The sequence below is a fragment of the Hypanus sabinus genome, chromosome 2 (assembly GCF_030144855.1).
Source record: "Hypanus sabinus isolate sHypSab1 chromosome 2, sHypSab1.hap1, whole genome shotgun sequence".
Classification (NCBI taxonomy): domain Eukaryota; kingdom Metazoa; phylum Chordata; class Chondrichthyes; order Myliobatiformes; family Dasyatidae; genus Hypanus; species Hypanus sabinus.
In genome coordinates this window covers 7,913,570-7,940,187 of record NC_082707.1, presented here as the reverse complement: position 1 = coordinate 7,940,187, position 26,618 = coordinate 7,913,570, and the positions used below count along the sequence as shown (strand labels likewise).

At 42.7% G+C, this 26,618-nt stretch overlaps 1 protein-coding gene across 4 annotated transcripts in view; it reads left to right on the top strand.

Moving 5' to 3' along the window:
• The window catches only part of slc2a2 (solute carrier family 2 member 2), an 80,161-nt gene that overhangs the window by 42,173 nt on the left and 11,370 nt on the right, over nucleotides 1–26,618 (top strand). For all 4 annotated transcript variants that reach the window (XM_059991677.1, XM_059991659.1, XM_059991686.1 and 1 more), the window contains exons 7-10: nucleotides 8,728–8,915; nucleotides 21,253–21,357; nucleotides 23,831–23,932; nucleotides 25,063–25,266. In XM_059991677.1, the coding sequence (XP_059847660.1) occupies nucleotides 8,728–8,915; nucleotides 21,253–21,357; nucleotides 23,831–23,932; nucleotides 25,063–25,266 (599 nt within the window). The remainder of the gene's footprint in view (nucleotides 1–8,727; nucleotides 8,916–21,252; nucleotides 21,358–23,830; nucleotides 23,933–25,062; nucleotides 25,267–26,618) is intronic.

The window sequence follows — 26,618 nt, the reverse complement described above, 5'->3', positions numbered from 1 at the left end:
CTCATGAAAAGAACTGCCCTCAATTAACGTGTGAAAGCATGAATTGGAATGTGTCTGATTTTTCTGTGTTTGTGAATGCGAGCTTTTGTGTGTCGTGCCAAGACTTTATCGGGCACTGGTCAGACCCCACTTGGACTATTGTGAGCAGCTCTCAGCCCCTTACCTAAGAAAGGATGAGCTGGCAATGGAGATGCTCCACAGGAGGTTCATGAGAATGATTCCAGGAATGAAAGAGTTAACATATGAGGAGTGTTTGATGGCTCACTTTTTTTAAATACACAGTATTTCTGTTTTTGCACATTTCAAACAATAGGCAATAGACAGTAGGTGCAGGAGTAGGCCATTCGGCCCTTCTAGCCAGCACCACCATTCACTCTGATCATGGGTGATCATCCACAATCAGTACCCCGTTCCTGCCCCCTCCCCATATCCCTTGACCCTGCTATCTATAAGAGCTCTATCTAACTCTCTCTTGAATGCATCCAGAGACTTAGCCTCCACTGCCTTCTGGGGCAGAGCATTCCACATATCCACCACTCTCTGGGTGAAAAGGTTTTTCCGCATCTCTGTTCTAAGTGGCCTACCCCTTATTCTTAAACTGTGGCCTCTAGTTCTGGACTCACCCATCAGCGGGAACATGCTTCCTGCCTCCAGTGTGTCCAATCCCTTAAAAATCTTATATGTTTCAATCAGATCCCCTCTCATCCTTCTAAATTCCAGTGTATACAAGCCCAGTCACTCCAATCATTCAACATATGACAGTCCCGCCATTCCGGGAATTAACCTTGTGAACCTACGCTGCACTCCCTCAATAGCAAGAATGTCCTTCCTCAAATTTGGAGACCAAAATTGCACACAATACTCCAGGTGGGGTCTCACCAGGGCCCTGTACAGCTGCAGAAGGACCTCTTTACTCTTATACTCAATTCCTCTTATTATAAAAGCCAGCATGCCATTAGCTTTCTTCACTGCCTGCTGTATCTGCATGCTTACTTTCATTGACTGATGTACAAGAACACCTAGATCTCATTGTACTTCCCCTTTTCCATTTAGATAGTAATCTGCCTTCCTGTTCGTGCCACCAGTGGATAACCTCACATTTATCCACATTAAACTGCATCTGCCATACATTTGCCCACTCACCCAACCTGTCCAAGTCACCCTGCATTCTCATAACATCCTCCTGTCATTTCACACTGCCACCCAGCTTTGTGTCAACAGCAAATTTCCTAATGTTACTTTTAATCCCTTCATCTAAATCATTAATGTATATTGTAAATAGCTGCGGTCCCAGCACCAAACCTTGCGGTACCCCACTGGTCATAGCCTGCCATTCCGAAAGGGACCCGTTAATCACTACTCTTTGTTTCCTGTCAGCCAGCCAATTTTCAATCCATGTCAGTACTCTGCCCCCAATACCATGTGCCCTAATTTTGTCCACTAATCTCCTATGTGGAACTTTATCAAAAGCTTTCTGGAAGTCCAGGTTCACTATATCCACTGGCTCTCCCTTGTCCATTTTCATTGTTACATCCTCAAAAAACTCCAGAAGATTAGTCAAGCATGATTTTCCCTTCATAAATCCATGCTGACTCGGACTGATCCTTCTACTGCTATCCAAATGTGTCGTAATTTCCTCTTTTATAATTGACTCCAGCATTTTTCCCACCACTGACGTCAGGCTATAATTCCCTGTTTTCTCTCTCCCTCCTTTCTTGAAAAGTGGGACAACATTAGCCACCCTCCAATCAGCAGGAACTGTTCTTGAATCTATAGAATATTGGAAAATGATTACCAATGTGTCCACGATTTCTAGAGCCACCTCTTTAAGTACCCTGGGATGCAGACCATCAGGTCCTGGGGACTTATCAGCCTTCAAACTCAACAGTCTATCCAACACCGTTTCTTGCCTAATATAAATTTCCTTCAGTTCGTCCTTTACCCTAGTTCCTTTGGCCAATATTACATCTGGGAGATTGTTTGCATGTTCGCTAGTGAAGACAGATCCAAAGTACCTGTTCAACTCATCTGCCATTTCCTTGTTCCCCATAATAAATTCACCCGTTTCTGTCTTCAGTGGCCCAATTTTGGTCTTAACTTTTTTTTTGCTATTCACATACCTAAAGAAGCTTTTACTATCCTCCTTTATATTCTTGGCTAGTTTACCTTCGTACCTCATTTTTCTTGGCGTATTGCCTTTTTTGTTATCTTCTGTTGCTCTTTAAAAGCTTCCCAGTCCTCCGGTTTCCCGCTCATCTTTTCTATGTTATACTTCTTCTCTTTTATTTTTATACTGCCCTTTACTTCCCTCATCAGCCACGGCCACCCCTTACTCCCCTTAGGATCTTCCTTCCTCTTTGGAATGAACCGATCCTGCACCTTCTGCATTATTCCCAGAAATACCTGCCATTTTTGTTCCATTGTCTTCCCTGCTAGGATATTCCATTGAACTTTGGCCAGCTCCTCCCTCATAGCTCCATAGTTCCCTTTGTTCAACTGTAATATTGACACATCTGATTTTCCCTTCTCCTTCTCAAATTGTAGGTTAAAACATATCATATTATGGTCACTACCTCCTCATGGTTCCTTTACCTCGAGGTCCCTGATCAAATCCGGTTCATTGCACAACACTAAATCTAGAATTGCCTTCTCCCTGGTAGGCTCCAGTACAAGCTATTCTAAGAATCCATCTCGGAGGCACTCCACAAACTCCCTTTCTTGGGGTCCAGTACCATTCTGATTCTCCCAGTCTACCTGCATGTTGAAATCCCCCATGACAACTGTATCGTTACCTTTGCGACATGCCAATTTTAACTCTTCATTCAACCTACACCCTACATCCAGACTGCTGTTTGGGGGCCTGTAGATAACTGCCATTAGGGTCTTTCTACTCTTATAATTTCTCAGTTCTATCCATACAGACTCTACACCCCCTGATTCTATGTCCCCCCTCGCAAGGGACTGAATATCATTCCTCACCAATGGAGCCACCTCACCCCCTCTGCCAGTCAGTCTGTCCTTTCGATAAGATGTATATCCTTGAATATTCATTTCCCAGGCCCTGTCCGCTTGAAGCCATGTCGCTGTTATTCCCACAACATCGCACTTGCCAATCTCCAACTGAGTCTCAAGCTCATCTACTTTATTCCTTATTCTTTGTGCATTCATATATAATACTTTTAATTCATTACTCCCCTCTCCTTTCATATCAATTCCTATTCACTTGGCCACACTGTATGATCTCTTCTTGAGCTTTCTACTCCATTGATTCTGTTGTCCTTTTTAACTTTTCTTATTTTTACTTTTCCTTTAACTCCATCCTTATATTTCCAGTTCATCCCCTCCCCCCCCCCCCCACTACTTAGTTTAAACACATCCGTGTTGCAGTGACAAACCTGTCTGCCAGAATGCTGGTCCCCCGCCTATTAAGGTGCAACCCGTCCCTTTTGTACAATTTATCCCTACCCCAAAACAGATCCCAGTGGTCCAAGAATGTAAATCCTTGCTTCCTGCACCAGTTTCTCAGCCACACATTCAGATCCATTATCTCTCTGTTCCTGCCCTCTCCAGCACGAGGAACTGGAAGCAAACCAGAGATAACCACCCTGGAAGTCCTGCTTTTCAGCCTTCTTCCGAGTTCTCTGAAGTCCCGCTGCAGAATGTCCTTCCTCTTCTTCCCAATATCATTTGTGCCGACATGCACGACCACTTCCGGCTGTTCACCTTCACCCTTGAGGATTCCCTGCAATCGGTCCGTGATGTTGTCCTGGATCCTCGCACCAGGGAGGAAACACACCATCCTTAAATCTCGCCTGTTGCCGCAGAAACCCCTTCCGGTACCTCTTACTATGATAGATTTTAAAAATCTATTTTAATCTATTTGAATAAAATCTATTTTATTTTAATAGATTTTAATAAACCTATTATAATAAAAATCTGTTTTAAATAGATTTTTAAAATCTAGTTAACATATGTAATTGATTTACTTGATTATTTATTATTATGTTTTGTTTTATTTATTATTATTATTTTCTCTCTGCTACATTATGTATTGCATTGAACTGCTGCTGCTAAGTTAACAAATTTCACACCACATGCTGGTGATAATAAACCCGATTCTGATTCTCTGGGCCGGTCCTCACTGGAGATCCGAAGAATGAAAGAGAATCTCACTGAATCCTATCAAGTATAGGTAGTCCTCGAGTTACGAACGTCCAATTTACGGTCAACTCGTCCTTACGAACTGGAGAAGGAGAACGGCGTCCATCATTTTAAGTTGGATCGTGATGCTGTCCGCCATTTTAAGTCATTGCTGTTGACACTGTGTTGAGTGTTTAACTTTGTATTTGGCTTAAATTTTTCTTAGTAAGATTCACCCTGACCCTGCCCCCCACCCCCCCAGTTCTGGTCGGATGGTGACACAATGAAATCAGCACTGGGCTCGAGAACGGAGATTCGATCCAGTGACAGTCCACTCCTGTGCCAGGTTGATGTCGATCCAGTGACTCCCGTACCATCCGTGCCCGGTTGATGTCGAGCTCGCAACTCGACTTCATTAAAAAAAACACTGCCACCTCCAGTTTAAATTCCTACACGGAATACTGTGGAGGATCAAATACCCAAACCCAGCACAGCCCCCACTTGTCCCATTTAACCTGTCTCAGTGTGGTGGTCCTTAGGACCCAGCGGACCTCGGGAGCCGGCGGAGTTCAGGATCCGCCACCCGCAGTGTTTCTGTTCCATTGAATTGAAGTGATCACAATTGAAAATAAAGTGGAAATAATAAAGCATTTGGAAAGAGGTGAAATGCCATCGGTCATTGGAAAAGCGTTAGGCTACAGTTGGTCAACAATCAGAACAATTTTAAAGGATAACGGATAAAGTGAGAATAATGGAGCATGTGAAAGGCCCTGCCCTGATGAAAGCTACAATTATCACTAAGCAAACCAGTGGTTTAATTTTTGGAATGCAAATGTTTCTTAAGTGTTATATATGCATAGAAAGGTAAAATATATAACATATACTAAGACAAACGTTTGACTAACTGATGCTAAATAATACTGGATGTACGTGTTCCAACTTACGTACAAATCCGACTTAAAGACGGACTCAGGAATGGAACTCGTACGTAACCCAGGGACCGCCTGTCTTGGAAGGCCGAGATAGTGTGGAAGTGGAGAGATTCCTCTATTGCGGGAGTCTAGGACCAGTGGGAACAACCTGAGAACAGAGACGAGGAGGGGTTTCTTCAGCCAGAGAGTGGCGAGTCTGTGGAATTCATTGCCACAGACTGCTGTGGACGGCAATCATTAGGTATATTTAAAGCAAGGTTCTTGATGCGTCAAAGGTTCCTAGGAGAATGCATGAGAGTGGGCTTGAGAGAGTAAATAACTCAGCCATGGTGGAGCAGACTCGATGGGCCAAACGGCCCAATCCTGCTCCATTATCTTCTGGTGTTTTGGTGTGTGGCCACAGTAACATGCACTCTGTGGCCAATTTATTAGGTACACCTGCTCATTAATGCACATAAATAATCAACCAATCATGTGGCAACAATTCAAAACATAAAATCTGGCAAACAGGAAGTAATGAGGAACAAAGAAATGGCAGATGAACTTGATGAGTACTTTGCATCTGTCTTCACTGTGGAAGACACTAGCAGTGTGCCAGAGTTCTGTGTGTGTCAGGGAGCAGGAGTGAGTGCCATTGCTATTACAAAGGAAAAAGTGCTAGGCAAACTCGAACGTCTTCAGGTAGATAAGTCCCTGGGCCAGATGGACTACATCCCAGAGTCCTGAGAGAGGTTGCTGAAGAGATTACAGATGCATTGGTCATGATCTTTCAAGAATCACTTGTTTCTGGAATGATCCCAGAGGACTGGAAGATTGCAAATGTCACTCCAGTCTTTAAGAAGGGAGGAAGGCAAAAGAAAGGAAATAATGGTCAGTTAGCCTAAACTCAGTGGCTGGGAAAGTGTTTGGAGTCTATCATTAAGAATGAAGTTTCCAGGTACTTGGAGACTAATGATAAAATAAGTTAAAGTCAGCACAGTTTCTATGAAGGGAAATCTTGTCTGACAAGCCTGTTAGAGTTCTTCAAGGAAGTAACAAGCAGGGTGGACAAAGGAGAGGCAGTGGATGTCATTTACTTGGATTTTCAGAAAGTGTTTGATAAGGTGCCACACATGAGGCTACTTAACAAGAAAAAATTCAATGGCATCACAGGAAAGATACTGACATGGATGGTGGAATGGCTGACAGGCAGGAGGCAGCGAGTGGGAATAAAAGGGGCCTTTTCTGTTTGGCTGCCAGTGGCTAGTGGTGTTCCTCAGGGACCGCTACTTTTCACATTGTTTGACAACGATTTAGATAATGGAATTGATGGCTTTATGGCAAAGTTTGCAGATAATACAAAGACAGATGGAGGGGTAGGTAGCGCTGAGGAAACAATGCAATTGCAGCAGACAAATTGAAAAAATGGGGAAAAAAGTGGCAGATGGAATATAGTGTTGGGAAATGTACGATGATGCATTTTGGTAAAAGGAACAATAGGGCAGACTATTATCTAAACAGGGAGAAGGTTCAAACATTAGAGATGCAAAAGGACAGGAGTCCTCATGCAAGACACCTAGAAGGTTAATGTACAGCTTGTGTCTTTGGTAAAGAAGGCAAATGCAATGTTGACTTTTATTTCAAAGGGAATAGAATATATAAAAATAAGGAGATAATGCTGAGCCTTTATAAGACACTAGTCAGGCTGCATTTGGAGTATTGTTAACAGTTTTGGCCCCAAATCTCAGAAGGGATGTGTTGTCATTGGCGAGTCCAGAGGAGGTTCATGAGGATGATGCTGGGAATGAAGGAGTGAACATATGAGGAGTGTTTGGAAGATTTGGGCCTGTGCTCACAGGAATTTAGAATAATGTGTGGGGATCTCAATAAAACCTGCTGAATGTTGTGTGGACTAGATGGGGTGGATGTGGGGAGGATGTTCCCTCTGGTGGGGCTATAGGTACAGCCTCAAAATTGAGGGGCAACCCTTTAGAACAAAGGTAAGGAGAATTTTTTTTAGACATTGAGTAGTAAATCTGTGGAATGCTCTACCACAAACCGCGGTGGAGGCCAGGTCGGAAGTTGATTGTTTCCTGATTGGTTGAGGCACTAAAGGATATAACCATATAACCATATAACAATCACAGCACGGAAACAGGCCTAACTCTCAAATCATGTCCTCTCGTTTTCATGGATGTGATGAGAAGGTAGGTGTATGGGGTTGAGTGGGATCCAGGATCAGCCATGATGGAATGGTGGGGCAGTCTCAATGGGTTGAATGGCCTAATTCCCCTTCTATGTCTTATTAATTTGGTCAAGAGGTTAAATTGTTCAGACTAAACATCAGAATGGGGAAGAAATGTGATCTAAGTGACTTTCAATCTGAAGTGATTGTTGGTGCCAGACGGGGTGGTTTGAGTATCTCAGATGCCACTGATCTGGGATTTTCATGCACAACAGTCTCTAGACGTTACAGATAATGGTGCAATAAAAAAAAATCCAGTGAGGGGCAGTTCTGTGGGTGGAAACACCTTGTTAATGAAAGAGATCAGAGGAGAATGGCTGGACTGACAGGAAGACAACTGTAACACAAATGACCACACGTTACAACAGTGGTGTGCAGAAGAGCATCTCTGAATGCACAACACATTGAACCTTGAAGTGGACAGGCTACAGCAGCTTTTGTCCCAGCAGCTGTTGTCTGAGTGGACGTCGTCAGAGTGGTGATCTTGAGGCTTTAGCTCCTCGAGGATTCTCTAAAGAGGGGCTTCACTCAGAGAAAGTAAAGGAAAGAAAATCTCAATTTTTTTTTCAGTCTGTTCTTTATATCTGCTCAGTTAGGACGGTAGATATGTCATGGAATGCTCCTTATAGAGTGTGGGGAGGCAGGGAGACCTCCGGTGTCCCTGACAACTACAACTTCAAGAAGTGCATCCAGCTGCAGCTGCCAACAAACCACGTTGAGGAGTTGGAGCTGGAGCTGGATGAACTAGGCGGCCTAATTCAGCTCTGTATGGTCTTATGGCTTCTCCTGTGAAGCTAATTTACTACCTCATTCTGACTGATTTTCAACATGACCAATTTTGTCTCTTGCTAACGTTTTGGTCTTAAAATAGCTGTGTATGTCTTGTGTTTGAAAAGGATATTAAGTAAATGTCAGAACAGACTTGATGGGCTGAATGGCCTAATTCTGCTTCTATGTCTTATGACTTCATGGCATGAATTCGCTTTCAGCTTGCTTGATGATTCTTTTAGAATCAATATCAGGTTTCATATCACTGGCATATGTCGCTAAGTTTTTGGATTTGTCTTAGTTTTAAAAAAAACCTTCTTAACCAGGTCCTCAATATCTCTCAAAGAAAAGGGTTCTCTAAACTTGTTGGCCTTTGTCTTTATTCTGACAAAAACATACAAACTCAGTACTTTCAATGTTTCAAGATTTTGAGTTGCTGAGAGCAATTCCAATATGCCTGCAAGAGAACGAATCTCAACAGTTTATGAAAAGCTGTGCATAAAGAAAGACTGACTAACAAACAGTACGCAAAAGAAGACAAACTGCAAAAAATACTGAGAACATGAGTTGTAGGGTCCTTGAAAGTGAGTGTTGAGGCCAGTGAAGTTATCCGCGCCGGTTCAGGAGCCTGATGGTTGAGATGTTGGTTTCACTACCTTGCAGGTCTGTGCAGACTGCTGGGGACCTCTGACACTGACAAGCAAATTGCAGAGATGCAGAAGGAGAAGGAGGAGATCGAGAAGGAGCCAAAGGTCTCCATTGCGCAGTTATTCTGCTCCTCCAGTTACCGACAGCCCATCACTGTGGCACTGATGCTGCACATCTCCCAGCAGTTCTCCGGTATCAATGCGGTGAGTGAGCTTGTCTCCGGAACCCCAACATCCATGCATCCAGGACTCCGGGTGTGCAGGCTCTTTATCTGATGTGTCTAACGTTGGGTCCGTAAGATATAGGCGCAGGATTAGGCCATTCAGTCTATCGAGTCTGCTCCGCCATTTGATCATGGCTGATCCATTTCCCTCTCAACCCCATTCTCCCGCCTTCATCCTATAACCTTTCACGCCCTGACTAATCAAAAACCTACCAACCTCTGTCAAAAGTACACCAAATGACTTGGCTGTCTCAGCTGCCCATGGCAATCAATTGCAGATTCACCACCCTCCGGCTAAAGAAATTCCTCTTCATCTCTGTTCTGAGGTTCTAAATGGGCTTCACTGTATTCTGACGCTGTGTCCTCTGGTCCGAGACTCTCTTCCTATAGGACACATTCTCTCCACATCCAATCTATCTAGTCCTTTCAACACTTGATAGCTTTGAATGAGACCCCTCCTCATTCTTCTAAATTCCAGTGAATAGAGGCCCAGAGCCATTAGATCTTCATATGATGAGCCTTTCATTCCAGAATAATTTTCATGAACCTCCTTTGAACCCTCTCAAATGTCAAAACATCCTTTCTTAGATAAAGGGCCCAAACCTGCTAACAATACTCAGAGTGAGGCCTCACCAATGCCTGACGTTCGATCTGCCCTGTACCAGACGTTCGATCTGCCCTGTATCAGACATTCGATCCGCCCTGTATCAGACGTTCGATCCGCCCTGTATCAGACGTTCGATCTGCCCTGTATCAGACGTTCGATCTGCCCTGTATCAGACCTTCGATCTGCCCTGTATCAGACGTTCGATCCCGCCCTGTATCAGACGTTCGATCTGCCCTGTACCAGACGTTCGATCTGCCCTGTATCAGACGTTCGATCCCGCCCTGTATCAGACGTTCGATCTGCCCTGTACCAGACGTTCGATCTGCCCTGTATCAGACGTTCGATCCGCCCTGTATCAGACGTTCGATCCGCCCTGTATTAGACGTTCGATCCGCCCTGTACCAGACGTTCGATCCCGCCCTGTATCAGACGTTCGATCCGCCCTGTATCAGACGTTCGATCCGCCCTGTATCAGACGTTCGATCCGCCCTGTATCAGACGTTCGATCCGCCCTGTATCAGACGTTCGATCCGCCCTGTACCAGACGTTCGATCCCGCCCTGTATCAGACGTTCGATCCGCCCTGTATCAGACGTTCGATCCGCCCTGTATCAGACGTTCGATCCGCCCTGTATCAGACGTTCGATCTGCCCTGTATCAGACGTTCGATCCGCCCTGTATCAGACGTTCGATCCGCCCTGTACCAGACGTTCGATCTGCCCTGTATCAGACGTTCGATCCCGCCCTGTATCAGACGTTCGATCCCGCCCTGTATCAGACGTTCGATCCCGCCCTGTATCAGACGTTCAATCCCGCCCTGTATCAGACGTTCGATCTGCCCTGTATCAGACGTTCGATCCGCCCTGTATCAGACGTTCGATCCGCCCTGTATCAGACGTTCGATCTGCCCTGTATCAGACGTTCGATCCGCCCTGTATCAGATGTTCGATCTGCCCTGTATCAGATGTTCAATCCGCCCTGTATCAGGTGCTTGGACCGTACACAATATCTGGTGTAGGATTCAAGTTCCAGCCCATCCTATCCTCATTCCTGATGTTGAAATCACCATTCTGGTTCTGTTCCCACCTCCTTTAGAAATTAAAGATGAGCTTTATTCATCACATGTTCATCAAAAGACACTATGGAGTATACCAACGACCAACACAGTACAAGAATGTGCTGGAGGTTGATAGGTTCTTGATTAGTTGGAGGTTCATAGGTTAAGGAGAATGAGGTTGAGAGGGAAATGGATCAGCTATGATGAAATGGTGTAGCAGACCTGATGGACTGACTGGCCTAATTCTACACCTATGTCTAATGGTCTTCTACTCCACTGTGCCCGGTTTCTCAGTCTCTTGTGAGCTGTTGATGTTGTCTACGTGGATTTTAGTCAGGCATTTGACAAGTTTCCTCTTGGGAGGCCAATCCGTAACATTAAGTTGCATGAGTTCCACTAGAGAACCTGGGAGAGGCCCACGTTGTCACAGGGAAAAAGTGCAAACTCCACTTGAACTATGTCAAAGGTCTGTATTGAGCTCAGAGGTCCTAAAACTACTCTCTGAGCCACTATTTGTCTGGGGATCAGTCTTTCCCCCTCACTCTCCATCTCTCCCTTTCTCTCTCTCTTTCACTCACTCACTTCCTCTTTCCTTCTCTCCATCTCTCTATCTCTATCCCTCTCTCCCCCCTCTCCCTCCCTCCCTCCCATTTGGAAACTGAGCCGATCAACAGAGTGGGAATTGCTTGAATTAATCATTGCCCACACACAGTTCTGACACTTTTTCCCCTTTCTTTCACTCTGTTAATGCAGAGTGGATCGGCTTCAGAGCTCAATCCCAACCTCCACCACTCTAGGTGTAGAGTTTGCACTTTCTCCCTGTGATAACGTGGGCTTCTCCTGGGTTCTCTAGTGGAACCCATGCAACTTCCCAAGAGGAAACTTGTCAAATGCCTAACTAAAATCACAAGAATAAAAGGCATGAAGCTATGAGGAAGAAGTGGGGTGGGGAGGAAGGGTCCCTGTGTCTAATTGGTTGTGTTGGCACCGATAAACTGAACTCTGAAAACTTGAACTCATTCCTCAAGCACACCTCATTTACTTGTGCACAAGGAGAACAGCAAGCACCCTGTCACTAAACTGTTCTGAAGTTTGAACACAGAAAGACTATTTTATACAGTAGTGACTAATTGGATGCAGATACTGACTGATTGGTAACATTGTGTATGTTCCAATTCCTTATTAGTGCAATCAATCACTGAGACACTACTGTGTTCATAGTCAATAGAATCTCCACATTGAGGCACTCAGTAGGTCAGGATCAACCATGGATGTTGCACACCACCTCTCTAAGTAACACACAAGCCAGTATGCAAAGTAGTATCCCTGGCTGGGGTGGTCTTTTTTTCCCTCTTGGGTGGGGGGTGGGAGGTCTTTTTCTAAATCTTAAGTTTCTTACATCAGTTTTTCTCAGTTTTTTCATTTGGGCTGATTTTGAACTACAAAAATGTCCGCGATGCCGTCACTTCTGGGTCTGCTCCTTATTTTTGTTCCTCTTCCGGGTGCATGAGTTCATAATTTGGTTAACCCTTTATTTACCAAAGGGTTGATTTCAGAAATATGGCTCAGACCATTAATTTTGTCTCTTGGGATACTAATGGCTTAAACCATCCAGTTAAATGGAAAAAGATTTTCAAAATATTCCAAAGACTTAATGCTCATATTATTTTTGTACAAGAAACTCATGTGAGGAAAGAGGATAATTATCGCTTTTTTAGGTTTTGGTGGGGTCAACAGTACCATTCGAATTCGAATGCAAAAGTAAAGGGAGTTTCAATTTTTATTGACTCCTCTATTGCATTTGTCCAACATGATATCTTTTCAGATCCAAATGGTAGATTTTTGTTAATTACTGGCTTACGTTTTAACAAAAAGGTTGCTATGGTTAATGTTTATGCTCCAAATGTGGATTGTCCTGATTTTTTTAAGTCCTTATTTACTTCTCTACCTAATCTAAATGAATATAAGTTAATAATGGGTGGTGACTTTAATTGTTGTTTAAATCCTCTGATGGATAAATCTTTATCTATTCAGACTTTACCCAATAAGTCGGCCACTTGTATTAACTCTTTTTTGACTGATAATGGAATTTTTGATATTTGGAGATTTCGGCACTCTAAGGACAAAGAGTTTTCTTTTTTCTCACATGTTTATCACTCCAACTTGAGAATTGATTATTTTTTTATTGACTCTTGTTTTATTCCATCGGTAATTGGTTGTAATTATGATATTATAGCCATCTCTGACCATGCTCCATTAAAACTTTCTATTAAATTTATGGATACAGCTTTTAATGCTAGACAATGGCGATTTGATTCTACCTTACTGCAAGATCTGGATTTTATTAAATTTTTGAAGGAACGGATTTATTTCTTCTTTTCAACTAATTCCACGGATGATATTTCCTGTGGAACAGTTTGGGACACTTTTAAAGCATATATACGTGGACAGATTATCTCTTACTCTGTTGGTCTGAGAAAACGCATTAAGAAGGAAACTCTTTTATTGGTTGATAAAATTAAAGAGATTGACAAGAAATATTCGATCACTCCTAGTAAGGAGCTTTACAAACAAAGGGTTGAACTTCAAATGGAACATAGTTTATAACTTACATCTTCGATTGAAAATCAATTAATGAAAACCAGATCTGATTTTTATATACATAGTGATAAATTGGGTAAACTGTTAGCTAGTCAATTGAAGAATGTTTTGGTTAAACGTCAAATTACTAAGATCCGTCAGCAGAATGGGGATTTGACAGTTAACCATGATGAGATAAATAAATCATTTCAAGATTTTTATACCTCCCTGTATCATTCTGAATTCCCTCATGATCATATTACCATGTGTGATTTTCTTGGGAAATTGAATTTTCCAAAATTATCATCAGATGATCTTTCAATATTAGAAACTCCTATTACGGATGCAGATATTAAAGGGGTTATTTCCTCCATGAATTCTGGGAAAGCACCAGGTCCAGATGGGTTTACAGTAGAATTTTTTAAATGTTCTTCTGCTACTCTTTCTCCTTGGTTATGCAGGGTTTTTGAAGAAGCAATTAGATTGGGCAATCTGCCACAATCTTTTTATAGAGCTTCCATTTCTTTAATATTGAAGAAAGATAAAGACCCTACTGACTGCGCATTCTATAGACCAATATCTTTATTGAATGTAGATTCCAAGATCTTTTCCAAGTTACTGACATCCAGGCTGGAGAAGGTATAACCCCAAATTATTTCGGAAGATCAAACCGGTTTTAATTAAAATCGCTATTCTTTTTTCAATGTTAGGAGATTATTGAATATTGAATATCGAATACTCCTTCACATAGCACTTCAGAATGTGTCATTTCATTAGATGCGGAGAAAGCACTTGATAGAGTTGAATGGCCTGAATGGCCATACTTATTTAATGTGCTGGAGAAGTTTAACTTTAGTCCGACATTCATTTCCTGGATTAAACTGATATTTCATACTCCAGTAGCCTCGATGCTTACTAACAATCAAAGATCTCCCTTTTTTCGTTTATTTTGGGGCACTAGACAAGGCTGTCCTCTTAGTCCATTATTATTTGATATTGCTTTAGAACCCTTGGCAATTGCTATCAGAGAATCACAGAATATTTTTGGCATTAATCGTGGGACAGATATACATGTTATCATTATATGCAGATGAATTATTATTATTTATTTCTGATCCTGAGAAATCCATTCCTGCAGTTTTATCATTGTTGGTTCAATTTAGTGATTTTTCCGGGTATAAATTAAATCTTAATAAGAGTGAATTGTTTCCTTTAAATAGACAGGTTCCAATTTATGGAAATTTACCTTTTAAATTAGTTAATGACTCTTTTATTTACTTAGGGATTAAAATCACAAAAAACTATGAAGGCTTATTTAAGGTTAATTTTTTACCCTTGATTGATCAGATTAAATGTTTGTTTACTAAGTGGTCACCACTATCTTTATCTCTGATAGGTCAGATTAATGCTATTAAGGTGGTTATTTTACCCAAGTTTTTACATATATTTCAAGCGGTACCAATTTTTATTCCGAAATCTTTTTTTGCTAATGTTGATTCAAAAATTTCCTCATATATATGGCAGAATAAAAATCCTAGGTTAGGTAAAAAATATTTACAGAAGGCAAGGAAGGAAGGTGGATTGGCATTGCCTAATTTTAGATTTTATTATTGGGCAGTTAATATCCGATATTGGTTGTTGGTTAAAGGATTGGGATTTATTGGGTGAACCTGAAAATTAAATCTGTACAAGGATTTGCATTGGGTTCTATTTTAGGGACTTCTCTTCCCTTTGCTCTTTCTAAATTGCCAAAACGAATTGACAACCCAATAGTTAAACATACTTTACGTATATGGTTTCAATTTCGGAAATTTTTTGGGTTGACTCAGTTTGTTTTAAATATTCCTATTGTATCCATATGCTTTTTTTATCCTTCTATTATAGACCAAGCTTATTCAGCTTGGAAGACTAAAGGATTACTATGATTTTCCAATTTATTTTTGGATAATTGTTTTATGTCTTTTGAGCAATTATCTAATAAATATAATTTGCCTAGATTTCATTTTTTTAGATTTTACAGATTAGGAATTTCTTAAATACTGTACTTCCTACTTTTCCAAATTTTGTGTCCAGGTATTTTGGAGAATTTGTTTGAACTAAACCCTTTTCAGAAAGGGCTAATATCAAAATTTTACAATATAATTATGAAGATACTTTCAGAGCCCTTTTATAAGACTTTTTTATAAGATTGGGAAAGAGAACTTAACCTTACTATCCCTATTGAGAATTGGGATAAAATCCTTCAATTAGTTAATATATCATCTATATGTGCTAAACATTCATTAATACAGTTTAAAGTTGTGCACAGGGCTCATATGTCCAAGGATAAATTGGCTCATTTTTATTCCTATATAAATCCTATTTGTGACAGATGTCATTCTGAGATAGCATCTTTAATTCATATGTTCAGGTCGTGTCTGCTTTTGAAAAAATATTGGAAAGATATTTTTGATATTATTTCTGCGGTATTGAACATTGATTTACAACCTCATCCTATTACTGCAATTTTTGTTTACCAACGATGGACTCAATCCATTTATCTTCTTCCGCTTGTCGAATGATTGCATTTCTTACTTAAATGGCTAGAAGATCTATTTTGTTGAATTGGAAAGAAATTAATCCTCCTACCATATTTCATTGATTTTCTCAAACTATGTTATGTCTAAATTTAGAAAAAATTAGAAGTGGTGTATTTGATACTTCTATTAAATTTGAAAAGATATGGAGACCATTTATTCAATATTTTCATATGATGTAATATGACCCTGTTCCAAGCCTATTTGATTTTCCAGTGTCGATTTATATATGTTGAGAGGAACGGAGTTGACCACACTGATGATTTTGTATTTTTGTGAGATATTATAAACAACCCTTTTTTTTTCTTTTTCCATTTTCTCTTTTTCTCTTTTTGCTTTTTTTTGTTTTTTTCCTTATTAGTTACTAGATTATTAGATTAGTTTTTTTGCATAATTGTTTTTTTCTTTTTCTTTTTTCTGTTTTTTTTATTATATATTATGATATACCTAGGTTTGCCTTGTTTATTTGTAAATTGTATCGTCCATGATTTGGGAATACCCATTTATACTGTAATCATTGCTTATGTATTCTTTCATGTTCAGTTGAAATGTGTATGTTTGTAATCCCATTATCTATGTATCAATTTTATTTCGTTGATATTAATAACAATAATAAAAAGATTGAATAAGTAAGTATGCAAACCAGTTACAAATTTGATTAGGGAGCTTAAGGTAAAGGCATTCTTAGGAAGCACTGAAATCACCCTACAGTTTAAAATGGAGAAGATAAAGTAAGATGTATCAGTATTACAATGGAATAAAGGGAATTACAGAGGCATGAGAGGAGGAGCTAGCCAAAGTTGATTGGAAGGGAACACTAGCTGGGATGGTGGCAGAACAGCAACGGAGTTTCTGGGAGCAACTTGGAAGATGCAGGATGGATACATCAAATATGAAGAAATGTTCTAAAGGCAGGATGATGCAACTGTACTGACAATGGAAGTCAAAGTCAAGATAAAAGCAAAAGAGAAGGCATATAATAAAGCATAATTTAGTGGGAATTTAGAGGATTGGGAAGGTTTAAAAATCCAACAGAATGTAACTTAAAAAGTTATACAGAGGGAGAGGATGGAATACAAAGGCAAGTGAGCCAATATTATCAAAGAGAGTACCAAAAGTTTTTTTCAAATATATAAAGAGTAAAAGAGAGGTGAGATTAAATATCAGACCACTGGGAAATTATGCTAGAGAGAGAGCAATGGGGGGCAAGGAAATGGCGTATTTTGCATCAGTCTTCACTGTGGAAGACGCTAGCAGTATGCTGGAAGTTTGATTGTGTCAGAGGGCAGAAATGTGTGAAGATGCAGTTACTAGGGAGAAGTTGCTTGGAGACTGAAAGGTCTGAAGGCAGCTAAGTCACCTGGACCTGATGGACTATGCCCCAGGGTTCTGAAGGAGGTAGCTGAAGAGATTGTGGAGGCATTAGGGATGCCTCCAGAATCTCTTCAGAAATGATCTTTCAAGAATCACTAAATTTCGGCATGGTTCCAGAGAACTGGAAAAGTGCAAATGTCACTCTTCTCTTCAAGAAGGGAGGAAGGCAGAAGAAAGGAAATTAAAGGCCAGTTAGCCTGACCTCAGTGGTTAGGAAGATGTAAGAGTTGATTGTCAAGGATTTGGGTATTTGGAGGCACATGATAAAACAATAGGACAAAGTCAGCATGGTTTCCTTAAGGGAAAATCTGGCCTGATAAACTTTATGGGATTCTTTAAGGAAATAACAAGCCAAATAGACAAAGGAGGATCGGTAAATGCTGTGTATTTGACAAGGTGCCACCCCGAGGTTGCTAACAAGATGAGAGCAGCTTAACAGGAAAGATGCCAGCATGGATTGGCTGATTGGTAAGAGGCAAAGAGTGGAAATAAAGAGAGTCTTTTCCGGTTTGGCTGTGGTGACTAGTGATGTTCCACAGGGGTCTGTGTTGGGACCGCTTCTTTGTACATTACATATCAATGATTTTGATTATGGAATTGATAGGAGGAGAAGCTTACATACAATATGAAGATAGGAGGAGATTCAGGTAGTTTTGAGGAAGCAGAGAGGCTACAGAGGGACTTAGACAGATTAGGAGAATGGGCAAAGAAGTGACAAATAGAATACAGTGTTGGGACGTGTATGGTCATGCACTTTGGTAGAAGGAACAAAAGCATAGACTATTTTCCAAATGGGGAAAAAAGTTCTAGAATGTGAGGTGCAAAGGGATTTGGGATTCTTCATGCAGGATTCCCTAAAGGTAAACTGGCAGGTGGTGAGGAAGGCAAATGCAATGTTAGCATTCATTTTGAGAGGACTAGAGTATGAAGGCAAGGTTGTAATTCTGAGGCTTTATAAGGCACTGGTGAGGCCTCACTTGGAGTAGTCTGAGCAGTTTAAAGACCATAGGAGCAGAATTAGGCCATTCGGCCGATCAAATCCACTCTGCCATTTCATCACAGCTGATCCTGGATCCCATTCAACCCCATACACCTGCCTTCTCACCATATCCCTTGATACCCTGACCAATCCAGAACCTATCAACTTCTGCTTTGAATAAACTACAGATTTGGCCTCCACTGCAGTCAATGGCAATGCATTCCACAGATTCACCCTCTTTGGCTAAAAAATACTCCTCCTTACTTCTGTTTTAAAAGGTCACCTCTCAATTTTGAATCTCTGCCCTCTAGTTCTGGGTACCCCCACCAAAGGAAACATCCTCTCCACATCCAACTTATCTAGTCCTTTCAACGTTCGGTGGTTTCAATGAGAACCCCACACATTCTTCTAAATTCCAGTGAGTACAGGCCCAGAGCTGCTAAAGGACTCCTAAGTCCCTCTGCACCTCTGATGTTTGAAGTTTCTCCTCATTTATATAATAGTCTGCACTATTGTTCCTTTTACCATACATTTCCTAATACTGTATTCCATCTGCCACTTTTTTGTCCATTCTTCCAATTTGTCCAGGTCCTGCTGCAATTAACGCACTACCTATCCCTCTACCTAGCTTCATATCAACCACAAACTTTGCCACAATGCCATCAATTCCATTATTTAAATCTTTGACAAACAATGTGAAAAGTGGTGGTCCCAATACTGACCCCTGAGGAACACCACTAATCACCAGCAGCCAACCAGAAAAGCCCCCTTTATTCCCACTTGCTGCCTCCTGCCTGTCAGCCATTCCACTATCCATGTCAGTATCTTCCCTGTAACGCCATAGATTTTATCTTGTTAAGCAGCCTCATGTGAGGCACCTTATCTTCTGAAAATCTAGGTGAATGACACCCACTGCCTCTTCTTTGTCCACCCTGCTTGTTACTTCCTCAAACAACTCTAACAGATTTCTCAGGCAAGATTTCCATTGACAGTAACCATGCTGAGTTTGACTTATTTTATTATCAGTCTCCAAGTACCCTGAAACCTCGTCCTTAATAATGGACTCCAACATATTGTCAACCTCTGAAGTTCGGCTAACTGGCTTATAATTTCCTTTCTTTTGTCTCCCTCCCTTCTTAAAGAGTGGAGTGACATTTGCAATTTTCCAGTCCTCCAGGACCATGCCAGAATCAAGTGATTCTCAAAAGATCATGACCAATGCATCCGTTAACTCTTCAGCATCATCCCTCAGCATTCTGGGATGTAGTCCATCAGGTCCAGGTGACTTATCCACCTTAAGTCCTCTCAGTCTGCCTAGCCCTTTTTCCTTTGTAATAGCAATGGCATTCACTCCTGCTCCCTGACACTCACAGATCACTGGCACACTGCTAGTGTCTTCCACAGAGAACACTGAAGCAAAGTACTTATTAAGTTCATCTGCCATTTCTTTGACCCCCCCCCCCATGTCTACCTCACCAGCATCATGTCCAGTGGTCCAATATCAACTCTCACCTCCCTTTTATTTTATGTAACTGATAAAAACTTTTGGTATCCTGCTTTGTATTATTGGCTAGTTTGCCCTCATATTCCATCTTTTCCTTCTTATAGCTTTTTAGTTGCCTTTTGTTGGATTTTAAAAGCTTCCCAGTCATCCAACTTTCCACTTACTTTTGCTACCGTATCTGCCCTTTCCTTGGCTTTCATGCAGTCCTTCCCAGTTAACCCCTGCCATTTGAGAACCTCTTTTTCTGTGGGACATGTCTAACTTGTGAACAGTTTTGGGCCCCTTATCTGAGAAAGGATATGCTGATATTGGAGAGGGTTCAAAGGAAGGTCAGGGAAATGATTACATGAATGAAAGGCTTATTATATGAGGGGTATTTGATGGCTCTGGGCCTGTAATCACTGGGATTTAGAAGAATGAGGGAGTTTCACATTGAAATCTATCAAATGGTGAAAGGCCTAGATCGAGTGGATATGGAGAGGATGTTTCCTATCGTGGGGGTGTCTGGGACCAGGGGGCACAGCCTCAAAATAAAGGGATGACCATTTAGAATGGAGATGAGGAGGAATTTCTTTAGAAAGAGTGTGTGAATCTGTGGAATTTGTTGCAACAGGTGGCTGTGGAGGCCAGATTATTTGGTATTTTTAAAGTGGAGGAAGATAGGTTCTTGATAAATCAGTGCATGAAATTTGAACTGCATCAGATCTGGAGTAACAATTATTTTGTTCTCATTAATACTGGTGTATAGGAAATGATATTAAACAATCTTGAATCTTGCATTAATAGTTTAGAATTAGTTAATTGACTGACCAATAGTAAGTGTCACTCCAGTTATATCCTTATCCGGGATTGGCATGACAAATGGCTCCTGTCCCCAGCTGTGTAAACGGAACCTATGCTCTTCCTAGTCCTCACATACCTGGGCTGACCACAAACTATATGTTAACTATCTTGCTCCTTCAACCTTCCTTCACGGGTAAAGCCCTCCCCACTGCGGGGCAGCTCTACACGAAGCAGTGTCACAGAAAAGCAGCATCCATCATTAAGGACCACTCACCATCCAGGCCGTGCTCTCTCTTCTCACTGCTGCTGTCAGGATGGAGGTCCAGGAGCCTCAGGACTCATGCCACCAGGTTCAGGAGCAGTTATTACCCCTCAATCATCAGGCTCCTGAACCAGAGGGAATAACTTCACTGACCTCAACCCTGAACTTTCAAGACTCTGCAACTCATGTTCTCAATATTATTTATTAGTATTTTTGTGTTGTACAGGTTGCTGTCTTTTGCACATTGGATAGTTGCCCTTCCTGTTGGGCAAGGTCTTTAATTAATTTTGTTGTGTTTCTTTGTACCTACTGAGAGTGACCACAGGACAGTGAAACTTCAGGCAGTATGTGGTGACGTAAACGTACTGTGATAACTCCAACACTTTGGAACTTTGATGGACTGAATGGTCTCTCCTCTGTCAAATCATTCTATCGGGCTTCTGAGAACAATCCTCGGACTGTTGCTGCATACTATGGACCTGCCCCTGTCTCGTCAGGTCCCTGTTAGATGGGTAACCTCTTTGCACGTTTACAGTCTGCTACGGCACCCGGTTTCTCTTCCACTCTGTAAGCGTTTGTCGTTCTTTACCCTCCAGATTTTTTACTACTCAACCGCCATCTTCCGCCAGGCCGGGCTCTCTCAGCCAACATACGCCACGATTGGGGTGGGGGTCGTCAACACGGTCTTCACCGTGATCTCGGTGAGTAACCAGGAGTGATAATTTTGTGGGATATGGTTATTGGGTTAATGGGACATGACAGCTGAATTAGGCCATTCGGCCCATCAAGTCTGCTCCACCATTCCTTCATGGCTGATTTATTATCCCCTTCAACAACATTAGGACCGTAAGACCAGTCTGCTCCACCATTCAATCATGGGGTGATCCAATTCTTCCAGTCATTCCCACTCCCCTGCCTTTTCCCCATATACCCTTTTGGTGCCCTAGCCAATCAAAAAACTATCTATCTCTGCCTTAAATGCACCCAGTGACTTGGCCTCCACAGCACTAGTGGCAACAAATTCCACAGATTTGCCACCCTCTGGCTAAAGTAATTTCTCCGCAAGTTGTGCCCTCTTGTCCTAGACTCCCCTACCATGGGAAATAACTTTGCCACATCTAATCTGTTCAAGCGTTTTAACATTCGGAATGTTTCTATGAGATCCCCCCTTCATTCTCCTGAACACTGGGAATACAGCCCAAGAGCTGCCAGACGTTCCTCATATAGTAACCCTTTCATTCCTGGAATCATTCTCGTGATTCATCTCTGAACCCTCTCCAAAGTCAGTATATCTTTTCTAAAATAAGGAGCCCAAAATTGCACACAATACTTCAAGGGTGGTCTCACGAGTGCCTTATAGAGCCTCAACATCACATCCCTGCTCTTATATTCTATTCCTCTAGAAATGAATGCCAACATTGCATTCGCCTTCTTCACCACCGACCCAACCTAGAGGTTAATCTTTAGGGTATCCTCCCGAGTCCCTTTGCACTTTGTATTCTCTCCCCATCTAAATAATAGTCTGCCCATTTATTTCTTCCACCAAAGTGCATGACCATACACTTTCTAACATTGTATTTCATTTGCCACTTCTTTGCCCATTCCCCTAAACTATCTAAGTCTCTCTGCAGGCTCTCTGTTTCCTCAACACTACCACCTCCTCCACCTATCATTGTATCATCGGCAAATTTAGCCACAAATTCATTAATCCCATAATCCAAATCATTGACATACATCATAAAAAACAGCAGTCCCAACACTGACCCTGTGGAACTCCACTGGTAACTGGCAGCCAGCCAGAATAGGATCCCTTTATTCCCACTCTCTGTTTTCTGCTGAGCAGCTAATGCTCCACCCATGCTAGTAATTCCCCTGTAATTTCACAGGCTCTTACCTTGCTTAGCAGCCTCATGTGCGACACCTCGTCAAAGGCCTTCTGAAAATCCAAGTGCATCACATCTACTACATCTCCTTTGTCTACCCTGTTGTAATTCCTTCAAAGAATTGCAGTAGGTTTGTCAGGCAGGATTTTCCTTTCAGGAAACCATGCTGGCTTTGGCCCATCTTGTCATGTGCCTCCAGGTATTTCGTAATCTCATCTCTAAAAATTGATTCCATCAACTTCCCAGCCACTGATATCAGGGTAACAGGTCTATAGCTTCCTTTCTGTTGCCTCCCATCCTTCTTAAATAGCGGAGTAACATTCTTCTGCCTTCTCCCCATAACCTTTGATCCGCTGAGTAATCAACCTCCACTTTCAACATACACAATGACTTTGCCTCCACAATATTCTGTCATTAAGAATGTCACAGATTCACAGCAGTTTCTGAGGTACTCAGACCACCCTGTCTGGCACCAACAAACATTCCACAGTCAAAGTCACTCAGATCACGTTTCTTCCCCATTCTTTGGACTGAACAACAACAGAGCCTCTTGACCATGCCTACATACCTTTGGCATTGAGTTGATGCCACGTGATTGGCTGATTAGATATCTGCATAAACAAGAGTTGTACAGCCCCTCTCTCGGGAGGAACCCATTCCAGGGCGCCCTGCCCTTCACAAAGAAAAGAGAACTCTTCCCGGGGCTCCCGCCGGCTTCTCTGGGATCGTTTGCGTTACCGCACTGGACGCCGCGAGGCGCCCGTCTCCGCCACTCCGGATTCGGGGATCTGAACCCGATTCCCTTTCGATCGGCCCAGGGCAACGGAGGCCATTGCCCGTCCCTTATATATACTGAATGTGTATATATTACCCATTGTAACTTACAGTATTTCATGCCTTTCACTATATCAGTGCCGCAAAACAGCAAATTTCAGAATCAGAGTCCAGTTCAATATCACTGACATATGCTGTGAAATGTGTTGTTTTGTGGCAGCTGTACAGTGCAATTCATAATGATAAAAAAACTGTAAATTACAATAAGTATATATAAAAGTTAGATTCAGTAAGTCATGCAAAAAGCATGAAGAAGTGTTTTTGTCTATTCAGAAATCTAAAGGCAGAGGGGAAGAAGTTGTTCTGAAGCCTACAGGCTCCTATCTTCACCTTCCCATTGGTGCAGGGGGTACTGAGGCGTGGGCAATCAACACTACTGTTGCCTGTGAAAGAATAAATGAAGGGAAAGGCGTGTGCCTCCAGCTGCTTGAAGTGACATGTGTGCGTCTCTCTCTAGGTCTTCCTGGTGGAGCATGCTGGCCGCAGAAGCCTCTTCATAGTGGGCCTGGCTGGGATGTGTAGCTGTGCCATTCTCCTGACGTTCGGCCTGGCTCTGCAGGTGAGCGACCACTTGGCGCTAAAAATTCGGACCCCGGGAATGCGAGGCCATGCTCTCTTCTTGCTGCTTCCATCGAGAAGGAGGTACAGGAGCCTCAGGTCAAGGAATCGTTAATACCCCTCGGCCATCTCTGGCTCTTGAACCAGAATGAATAACTTTCACTCACCTCAACATTAAACTGAATGCTTAACCTTTGGACTCACTTTCAAGGACTCTCCAACTCATCTTCTCAACATTATTCTATTTTTTGTATTTGCACAGTTGGTCCTCTTGTGCACGTTGGTTGTTTGTCCATCTTTGTGTGTAGGCTTTCATTGATTCTGTTGTGTTTCTCTGTATTTATTGAGTGTTCACAGGAAAATGAATCTCAGTGTGGTGTATGTTGACATTTATGTACTTTGATAATAAATTTACTTTGAAGCCAACTCAGCACCGTGGGAGCAAATGTCAAAGTCTCAGTGGAGGTCAGACAGAATCGGGTTTAGTATGACTGACAAGTGGCGAAGGTGCAGAGGAGATTTACCAGGGTGCTACCCGGATTAGAGAGCATGTTTTAGGATGACAGGCTGGGCAAACCAGGGCTTCTCTCTTTGGAGCGAAGGAGAATGAGAGCTGACTTATTTGAGGTGTGCAAGATGATAAGAGGCGTAGATCGAGTGTGCAGCCAGAAACGTTTTCCCAGGGAGGAAACACCTACTATGTGGGGAGATAATTTTAAGGAGATTGGAGGGAAGTATAGGGGTTTTCAGAGGTAGATTTTTTACACAGAGAATGGTGGGTACATGGAACGGGGGTCTGGTAGAGGTAGATAGATTAGGGACATTTAAGAGAGTCTTAAATAGGCACATGGATGATAGAAAACTGGAGGGTGATGTGGGAGGGAAGGGTCAGATTGATCTTGGAGTAGTTTAAAAAGTCAACACAACATGGTGGGCTGAAGGGCTTGCACAGTTCTAACTTCATAGTGGCAGATGGGAAGCCATCTCCCCCATCTCCTCCAGTGTGAGTCCCTGTCTCTGCTCTCTTCCTACAAGGGTAAAGACCCAGCGTCATGATTGTTTTTCTTTAACCCCTGGTGTCTCTGAGGCCTTCATGACCATCTCCCTCTCCTCTCTCCCTCCCTCTCTCAGCACACGTACACCTGGATGAGCTACGTCAGCATGGTGGCCATCTTCCTCTACGTCGCCTTCTTCGAGATCGGGCCGGGCCCGATCGCCTGGTTCATTGCGGCCGAGCTGTTCAGCCAGGGACCCCGGCCGGCGGCGGTCACCATCGCCGGCTTCTGCAACTGGACCTGCAACTTCCTGGTGGGCATGTGCTTCCCCTACATCGCGGTAAGTCTCTGTCGATCACAGCCGTACCTGACCCGTGTTCGAGCCCCATTCCTGCCCAGGCACAATGAGGACCAACCGAAAGGCAAAGCGGCTTAACTTGAAGGAGATTGGAGGAAAGGATGGGGGGATGTCAGCGAGTGGGGGCTGTATGGAACACACTGCCAGGGCTGCTGCTAGAGACAGATCCATTAGGGACTTTTCAAAACTCTTAGACAGGATGATAGAAAATAGAGGGCAAGAGTTTGATTGATCTTAGAGAACATTATAAGCTCAGTACACCATCATCAGGCCCAAGGCAGAGTTGTTATACAGGATGGAATGATGGAGCAGACTCGATGGGCTGAATGGCCTGATTCTGCTCCTATGTTTTATGATCTTATGGTCGAAGGCCTGTACTGTTCCATGTTCTAATGGAGCACAGTAAAGTAGAGGGCTATGGGCAACCCTAGGTGATTTCTCATGTTCAGCACAGCTTTGTGGGCCAAAGTATCTGTATTGTGCTGTAGGTTTTCTATATTTCTATATATAGTTAATGAAGGTTGTCATAGCCCGGGGGAGTGGGGTTGGAAGTGGGGATAAGCTCCCACTACCTATTAAATGCTCCCAATGCATTCATCTCAAGTAAACTCTGACACCCAGGTCCAGCTCCTGGCCTTCACATTAGGCTTAGCTACTGAGCCTGGCGGAGCCGATTCTAACAACAGGAGAAGGGGTAAAGGCGGGTTAGTGGCACCTGAAGAACAGTAACTTCAGGCAGATGGGGCTCGTCAGCCACGTTGGCAGCTCATCTGGGAGAAGGAAAGCTCTGATCTCAAACCTCCGCTGTACACACCCATGGGGAAGGCTTTGGGAGTAAACCCCGAGGAAAATTCTGGAAATGGAGTCACGAAGGCAGTCTTACGTTGAGTTCAACACTGCCTGGCATCTCTTGCAACGTTGCTGGTGCCAAACCATATTGGTGTCTGCCATTGCTTTGAATTCGTCAGTTGAGTGGGGGGGGGGGGGGGGGGGGTGGGGCTGCTACAACTTGCTCTCCGTATCGTACTGCCCTGGCTTGTACATCGTAAACAGCCAGGACACAACACCGTGGTCAACCCCAACCGATGGAGGGCCTCTCTCTATAGCTACGCTCCCAAAATCCATCGTACCCAGGACTTTCCTGGGGTTGGACGTAAAACACAAAACATAGACATACAGTATGCAGCAGGACAGTGTAGCATGCTTTACACGACCAGCGATCAGGGTTTAAAACCCCTCACTGTGTGTAAGAGTTTGACCGCATGGGTTTCCTCCTACACTCCAAATATGAATGGATTCGGGTTAGTAAGTTGTGGGCAAGCCATGTTATCACC